At 43.2% G+C, this 8,701-nt stretch overlaps 1 protein-coding gene across 1 annotated transcript in view; it reads right to left on the bottom strand.

Annotated features, from left to right (window-relative positions):
- The window catches only part of MEIS2 (Meis homeobox 2), a 177,923-nt gene that overhangs the window by 549 nt on the left and 168,673 nt on the right, over positions 1 to 8,701 (bottom strand). The window contains exons 9-10 of the mRNA XM_035889783.1: positions 1,410 to 1,468; positions 1 to 30 (exon numbers count right to left, since the gene is read on the bottom strand). The exon at positions 1 to 30 is cut by the window's left edge and continues 81 nt beyond it. Coding sequence (XP_035745676.1) covers positions 1 to 30; positions 1,410 to 1,468 — 89 coding nt within the window. The remainder of the gene's footprint in view (positions 31 to 1,409; positions 1,469 to 8,701) is intronic.

Below are 8,701 nucleotides of genomic sequence, written 5' to 3' on the forward strand. Positions count from 1 at the left end.
CTTGGCTCACTGAAGGATCAAGAAGAAAACCTGATTGTAGTCAATCGTGGACACAGAGGAGAAAGAAGAGAAGACATACCAAACAATCAGCAACTGTTCCAGCTTCAGCACTGAAACGCTATATACAATATCTTGGCTGTCACTTTAAACTCAGGTTGTGCTTTTTATGAGCTGATTATGTTACCAGGACTATAGAATAAAAATGCTATAGGGGGGCCCAATAAACAAGTTTGCCAAGTCAGTCCACTTGCTTAGGATCTGTTTCTTTACTTACCTTTAATGCAAAACAGCGGAAGCCCATTGCAGCGCTACGTGTTTGTTCTTAATGAAGTAAGTACCTATTCTATTCCTCCCTAATTGCATGAAGTTGCAAATCTGGCACCTGTGATACAGGGTACTCGTGGCGAAACTTGACAAAACATATAAAACCGCTCTCACCTACTCTAGAACGAGTAGGGAAATTCTGGACATGGCTTTTCCTATTTACACATACACTTTGTATTTGGCTTAATGTTTGGCCATGGTTAGTTGAGTTAGTGTTTTCCCCCTTTTTCACCTGTTAATGAAAAAGAAATTTAATGCTACACGGGAAGAGTTTCCCAAAGGATTAATAACCTTTTCAAAAACCTTTAAAGTGAAGCAGCAGGCGAAATCACCATCAAGTTAAAGCCCTTGTTAGTGACAACAGTCATCACCACATGGAGAACAGTTTTATCCCATAACCTCATGGCAGGAAACCACAACTCCCTAGTATGCCGAGGAAATGCATATTACAAAGTGGAATGATTAACGCGGCACCAGTTGTTGTGTGGAGAGTTACGTATTCCGAGCGCTTTAATAGAAACGTAGAAAAGGCATTGTTACAAAAATCATATGTTTTACTGGGAACATATCTGGTGCGGTCTTAGAGAAAAGTAATAATCTTTTAATATTTTCTGGCAGTATGGTACCATGTTGCATTAGTAGCATATTGTGAATAGTCAAAGCAAATGAATGGATACAATGAGTTTTACAGCTCGCCTTCCAGAAGTGAAAGCAATGCATACACCAAGGAGTTGTGGGTAGCAAGAAAATGAGATTGTCCTGCTGATTGGATGCAGACAAGCAATGAGTAATTCAAGAGCTCACAGTCAAACAAACTGCTTGTGGCACTACTACTTGTACCCAATTACCAATTCAGAGAGAAAATAAAAAGCAGTTTCAGTAGAGTCAGGGTGGGAAATCTCCAATTAGCACCAATTAGCGAAGTTGCTTCCTACAGCGGAATTCTGGGGACATGAGAAAAAAAAAATAATCTCCCAGAATGCCTGGTTGGAGCATTTATTTACCAGGTGATGGGACTCCCGAAGAATAACTTGATGAGGATTTGCGCCTGTGGGACTTGAATACAGATACTACTTGGAACTTGCCTGCTCGATTTGACTGGTCAATCATAGGCTGTACTATTCTTCTTCTGGCATTAATAAACCTGCAACAGAATACAAAGAATAGAAGTCCTTTCATCAGCTTGCTTCTGTGTTTTGAGAACACCTCTGCTTTAAAACCGACAGGGTTTTAGCGTGGTGTGGCAACGTGTTTTGCTCCGCGTTGCTTTTTTAAACAGAGGATAATTTCACTTTAAAGGATTTCCCTCTAAGTGTTCAGAAATTGTAACCGGTAACACGCTTATCTTACTAGCCAGCTTACAGCTGGATTTGCCATAAGGCTTTGAACAAGTAAACGTGACCGAAAACTTGTGTTAAAAGAAAGACAATTGTTCCTCTAACTTCTCCGAGTGGCTCAGAACCTGGTTAAAGTTCACAGGCTGGGAGAGGGGTTTTTTTTCCCCCCTCTCCATCCTAGGGATCCAGCTACCCTTGCAGCTGGCCATAAATGAGGACCAGGCTTCGCCACTCCGTGCTTTCACAAGGTATCGTTAGGTCAGCAAAGCCATCAATTAGGCTGTCTGAAGTTTTATCACCAGCGCAGCGGCAATAAGTGCCGGCCCAGAAAGACTTCTGCTCCTCTGCAACTCCTGCAGTTGGGGCCTGTGAAGGCGGGGGTCGTGTGGAGGTCAGTGCCAGCTGGGGACGACCTCTGCGGCCCGGCGAGCAGAGCGGGGACACCCGCGCAAGGCGACCGCCCGCCCTAAACTCAGGCACCTTTCAACTCGTTAGCAACCCCCAGTCGCAGGTACATGTGGTTAATATTAGGCCCAAAATAACCTTCTTTTTTTCTTTTTTTTTTTTTTTAACCTCAAACCGGGGCGGTTGCCGAGGCTTTTGAGCGCTGGTAAAGGCAGTTAGTTGGCTGTGGAGCCTGGATTTAATTTTGCTGGTAATCCAAAAATAAGTGCTTGCATATTTCTTATTAGCTTAATGCGCAGCGATCCACATCGGCACAAGCTAAGCCAAATTAATTTCCCTAAAATAATTTTAAAACTTGCCTATTCATGGAGTTTCTTTCCAAACAGGGCAATTTTCTATCACTCAGGAGCCACGCTTGTTTTTGTCCCCCCTCCCTTTGTGTTTGAGAACACTTTGGAGCCTTCGCGCAGGTTTTGTGTGCTATTTCACAGCTCAGGCTTTCGGCTGGTGACCCTTAAGGAGTGCTAATGAAGTCGAATACTAGTGTTTAATCCTCTTCAGAAATACTAACATGCCCATCATCCAAAACAGCCTCCCATAATTGCCATTGGGCCCGATCCAACGCCTAGCGCAGTCTTTCAGTCGGTTAACTGAAAACTGAGTTCGTCTGCTCATTTAGTAAATTGCTAGCCTGTATACAGCATCAACTCCGCAAGGCCTTTTGTCGCGCTGCCCTCCCTCCCGCCCACCCCCCGGTTAAATTCCTCCGCAGAAAATAAAAGACGGTGGCACACCTTCGGTTGCATCTTCCGTAATCACAGTCGTGGAAATTTCATTAGACAGACGCATAAATGCTACAAGTAACACTAAAGGCCTCTTTTGCATCTCTCTGTTTACATCCAAAAGACATTCTTTCTTCTTTTGGAAAAAGTATAATTCAGTTGTCAGAAATGTCATCCTGCCTCAGAATTAGTCATGACTACAGGTATTAAAATAAAAACTCAGACACAGTCGGTGTACTTGCTTATTCCCTTCTGACTGCGGCACAGGAGAAGGCATCTCCTTCCCCAGCGCTGTGATTTCGAGGCGTGTTTCCGTCCTCAAAGACAAAGGTCCCCGATAGGACTTAACTCGCTGAGCTACTTTCCAGTAACATTACCGTGCTGGCCAAATGGAGCCTGACCCGAACGTCCTCCGTCCAGCGTGCCTTTTATCAGCTAAAGTTAAGGCCAATAGAGATTAACAGGAAAGCCTGATAAGACTGTTTTCTCTTCTCCTACGAGCTTCTAATGGCGTATACAGATGGCAAGGTTTTAAAGAATGGAAGGAACGCTTATTTAGGCCTGTAAAAAATCACAGACAAGAGAAACATCCCCCCCCCATGCGCTCGCTTTCCGTCTTGCTAACCCCTTTTCTTCAATCAGGCCACTCTTCAGGGAAACCAAATTGCTTTTTTCGCTTTTTATTTAAACCCCAACCACTTTTATTATTTACATCTGGTGGTCCCCTTATTTATGTCCCTCTCCACTTCCCTGCACACACACCCCGGCTCACAGGGCTGCGAAGCATTATGGGCCTTGGCTCTCAGCGGGAGAACTCGACACTGTCTTCAAACAAATAATTAAGGGGAAGGTTAAAGGTTCACCCAGAGGTCATATCTTTGGATACTCCTCAGAAAGTTTACATTAGTAAGAAATGGGTGCCCTCTGAAGTGTTCTTTCAATGGGCTCGCACAACAAGGCAGAGCATTAAGAAAATTCTAAGTCCTGAAGGGTTTCAGGTGACAACTGCTTTACCTTGGTGAGCAGCGGGTTGGGATAGTCCATGCCAGTCTTACATATTCGACAGCCACGGCACAGTCAGCCTTTTGGGGCGGGTGTTGAAAACCCAAGCTTGCCGGGCCATTCACTCCCAAAAGAGCTTGGCCTTATTTTATTCCACTGATGTGAATAAAGCCAGCCGTTCCCTGCGAACTCTACACATGGGCAATTCACTAGATGTTCTGGAAATGAGAGTTAAAGCCCTAATAGTTTGTCCAGTAAATCTCGCTTAAAAATAGCACTTGGGTTTGATTTCTGATTTCATTAGTTTGCCATTTTTTCTTTGGCACGTGTGCGCAACTGCAGGTGCAAATGATCTCCTCTAGACCAGCGACACCTTGTCTGAAGAGAAGATACGCTGTCATATACTCAGAAAGATACAGGAGAACAGAGGCTTTAGGCATCCGTATCATTTTGAAATTCCATTTCTACGGCTCCTCTGAAAAAACCTGTCCATAAATGGCATCGGCTATACCCACCAATGGGTATGTCTGAAAAATTGCATACGGAATTATTTATATTTGCAAAACTGCAGGTGCAAAACAAGCATCCATTTCAGGTGTAGCTAAAAATCGGATCCTGGTTTCATTAGCAGTAGCTGCATCACGTAAAGCATCAGCACAATTGGTAGACAAGGGCACAGAATGCAGTGTTTGTGGATTATTATTTATTCTTTATACTGCCCCATAAATATGCACAGTGCATAATGGAGATGCAGAAACCCTAGTCCCTGCCCTAGCCTTTACATTTTTTGAGGGCTTTTTCCGAAGCCCTCGGGGGAGCCATCTCCAGGGCCAAAGTAAAGCAACATGCAGCCTTTTGCACAGCCCTTCAGTTTGTGCGCTGCAGAAACACCGTGATGTTATTTTGGCACACATGTCTTCAAAAGGCATTAAGAGACAGGTGAAAAAAAGAGAACACCGACACCACTATTTCCAGCATTATTTGGAAGCCTATAAAAGAAGAATTCACAGCTCTGTTCCTGACACTAATTGCCTGCCTTGTTCATACCCTTCACCCAGAGGCCAAAGATTGAATGGCCTGAAAAGATGAGTAAAATCTATCAACAAGACATGGATTTCTTCGTTACTCTTCTGTTAATAGTAATTCCTATTATTTGGGTGGTAGCAGCAGCTAGAGCACCCAGCGAAGCTCAGTCTTACTCCACCCCAAGCTGCACAAGCACACCGTCCAGGAGAACTCAGGGCCTGAACAGATTTCCAGGCAAAGCCTGAGGGAGAGGAGAGACACCTTCTCCCCGTTCGCAAAGGGGAACGGAGACAGAAGGAGATTAAGTGACAAGGCCAAAGTCATACAAGAGATCTTTGGCAGAGCCACACACCCAACATAGATTTCCTCAGTCCTCTCTCAGCGCTCCTACAATCTGCTATCCATATGCTATCTTTCCTTTGTTCCCCCAGCTTAGCAGTCAGGCACGCTGGCAGGGGACTGCAAAGAGAGCTCACATCGCCACTGTTTGTGCCTTACCTGCTGTGTAGATAAAGAGGGGTCATCAGCCTCCAGGGCTGTGAGGCGATACCTTCACAAACTACGTTCATGCGGCACTTGGTCCTCGTTCCCGCATGATAAATGAAGTGCGTTTAATGAAAATCTCATTTCCAGCATTTTGCAAACCGACAGATTACCGACCTCGCTTATTCAAACAATAGCCATTTGAATCGAAAGGTTTTTTTGCATCTCGTGTTTTTCTTTAATTGCTACCCAAAGCTGCCACATCTATTTCCTAGAGCCAGAGCCCGCCTTTCTCACACGAGTAGTTCCGGTAACTTTTGTGGGACAATTTATGAAAGCACAACGAACAAGATTTGGCTCAAAATGTGCAACAATATGGGCTTTCAAAAGAACACATTTCATGTTTATCTGCTTCCAGCAAAAACCAGTAGAGCAGTAAAGGTAGACTAGTGAATATGCAATGTAGTCTGGTGATTTGGTAGCCCTAGTCCTAATTGGTTCCTACCATTGCTAATTAGCATGACAATATAATCTAAATATATGCATTTAATTGCATCTCTTCAAATAGAGCCTTGGTTTTCTTTGTCCAAAATAAACATGTATTCTGTATTTTATAGGAAGTCCTGTAATTAATCTTCTTTATATATTTATCATCTTTTATCTCAAGTCATATCAAATGACGTTAAACTCACATTTACATAATACATTTTATTTTTGTAATAAATAATGTTCAGATAAAATCACAGAGATTTCTGCAAAGTGCAAAAGAGAATAAACAGCAAATAGAGATCTCTCAGTCTGCTTGCTGGAGCCAGGCACACTCGAAAATAATTTTGCTGTTGTTTCCACTGCTTGTTTATACATACTGTATAGGTTTTTCAAATGACCGTGGCCACTCCATGACTGCATCTGAGCAAGATTAGTCCATGAAACGAACTGGTAGTGGCTGTACTGATCGGGAAACAGAATTAGAAACATCTCCAGCTTTACTCTATGCCTATCATGGAAAATTCACTTTAAGCACGTAGGGTCACAACAGGTCTTGCTTCAGGAGGATGAATTGCGTGAAAGCTCAGGAAACTACAATTCATCCCCAACTTGGGGTCTCATCTGAGCTCAAGCAGGGAGTGGTATTTCACTCCAGTCACTTGTCTATAGGTCTAATATCTTCTGTGAGAGGAACTGGTGCAAAAGTGAACCAGTCCCCCCGCAGCAGAGTAGATTGCTCCTCCTGAGAGACCAAGGAACAACATGGAGCCACACCGTTCAACTCAAAACTTTTCTGTATCAGTCTTCAATCTGGATTTCCACTTAAAATATCCATCCCGCAAAATGAGGTGTTAAAATATTGCATTTATTTAACAAACCAGCCACTGCATAAATGGGTTCTCAATTCTTTATGTGAAAAACAGAGATATAAACAAATTTGTGAGATGAATTCACAATCAGTTCTCTAAAAGGATTAATGACAAGGAAAGTTTTGCCTCAATTTAGATTTTAGCTGAAGACACTTCTGCTCTTTCACTTGAAAAGAACAGAGACACTGAATGAACACTGTCGCAGGCTTAGTCATAGAAATAATAAAAGTAACAACAATAACAACAATAATGCAGGGTTAAAAATATTTTCTGTTATCTGAACATAAAGCCTAATTTTTAAAATGTTTAGGTACCCAGAGGAACAGTCTAGCAAGATTTCTCAAAAACCTGCCAAATCTAGATGAGAAGCTTGGCTCTTAGTAAACCTAGGTAAATGGGAGCTGAGCTTGATGAATAAATGGGGTTTAAGCACCTGCTTCAGTGTTTTGCTGTGTAAGAGCCTAAGAATGCATTCTAAAAAATAATCCAAATGTTTTCACCTTGGATGGGAAAATAAATCTTTGCCTAAGTGATATTTCAGTATTTGGACTATGAACTTGTCAGTGTCTAGCTCATGAGTGTATACTACTCTGATCCCTTGTTGCCCAAGAATGCCCTAATTCGGAAGGGAAAATAACCAATGAAATATTCTGTCTAAGTCACCAAAAATGTTTTCATAAGTAACCTAGAAAATTACTTCTTTCCCAGGCTGAAAGAATCATTTCAGAAGTCTGGAGCACATCAGAGCAGTCTGAAAGAATGCATTAGAAAAGACTAATTTGCAGAAACGCTTTTATCAATATATGCCCCCCCTGCCTTTACACCAGTCTTTGTCTATCGCCCAAACTTTTATCTGAGCGAGTAAAATCTAGTTATCTTAGTTTATTTAACTTCTCCCTCCAATATGTATTCTAAACTGACAGAATTAGGTTTAGGCACCCTTCTGTACGTGTGTGTACAAAAATAGATGAAAAAACCCTTGTTTATGCTTGACTGAATCTATGCCGCACCTGGTTACCAACTCTTATTTGCAGCATTCCTTATAGGAAATTAAAAAAGCTGAGTTAGTCACCTGGAAATGAGCCATCTAACCAAGGCTTCCCTAAGTCATGAATATTGAGAAATGGAGTCACTTTACACGCTTGGTTTTGAGAGGAAGAGGGAGGGACAGGCAGGTTCCTTCCCTGACAGAACTTCACATAGTTTTCGACAGCCTTGTTAGAGAAGGGGGGCGGGGTGGGTTATGGGCTGTTTAAACTGTTTTTCTTAAGCTAATTTAGACATCTCACGTCTGTCAAAGGTGTGATTCAGAGGACCTAAGTCAGCGTCCACGTTTGGTGGAGAGAAGGCTCCAGAAGATGACAGAGAGCAACTAAGCTGGGTGCCTGAGGCAGCCTGAGGCAGGCGCTAACCATCCCGAAGACCTCTGCCGCATCTTGCATGTTTATGTTGGAGCTCCTAAAAATACGTTACGCCACTCGGAGCTGCCAGTTGCTGGAAATCATGAATTTGCCCATCCTGTAACTGTGAGACCGTCCTAAAAAATCAGAAATTTAAACAGCGCTCTTCTCGGTGTTTACTTTGAGAGTTTTTCAGTCATTGCGCCACATTTTTAAACGGCTCTTCTCAGCCACAAAATCTAGAAACTTAACTTGAAAAGGTTCTCACGTAACCATTGCCTCCTGGAGCCGGGACCTCGAGTTAACATGAAATAACTTGAGCCTTGTGATAAAATCATGAGAATTGGCAAGACGGGCATCTATTCACCTCAGAGAAAATCCGTCTCGTTAAACATGTAACTCTCGGTTACCAGGTTACCTCTTGGGAGCGGGGGGGAAGTTATTTGGCTCTGCCAACCTGGTGCCTGTCACGGGGAGCCCCAGCACTGCAGCACGAACCCCGGGGAGCCACCCTGCCTTCGCTCCGGGGCACGGGCCTGCACGCAGGGCCCTTTCCCTATAACGAAGGCAGACGTCCAGGAGGC

The sequence above is a fragment of the Egretta garzetta genome, unplaced genomic scaffold, assembly GCF_000687185.1.
Source record: "Egretta garzetta isolate BGI_Z169 unplaced genomic scaffold, ASM68718v1 scaffold2, whole genome shotgun sequence".
Taxonomy (NCBI): Eukaryota; Metazoa; Chordata; class Aves; order Pelecaniformes; family Ardeidae; genus Egretta; species Egretta garzetta.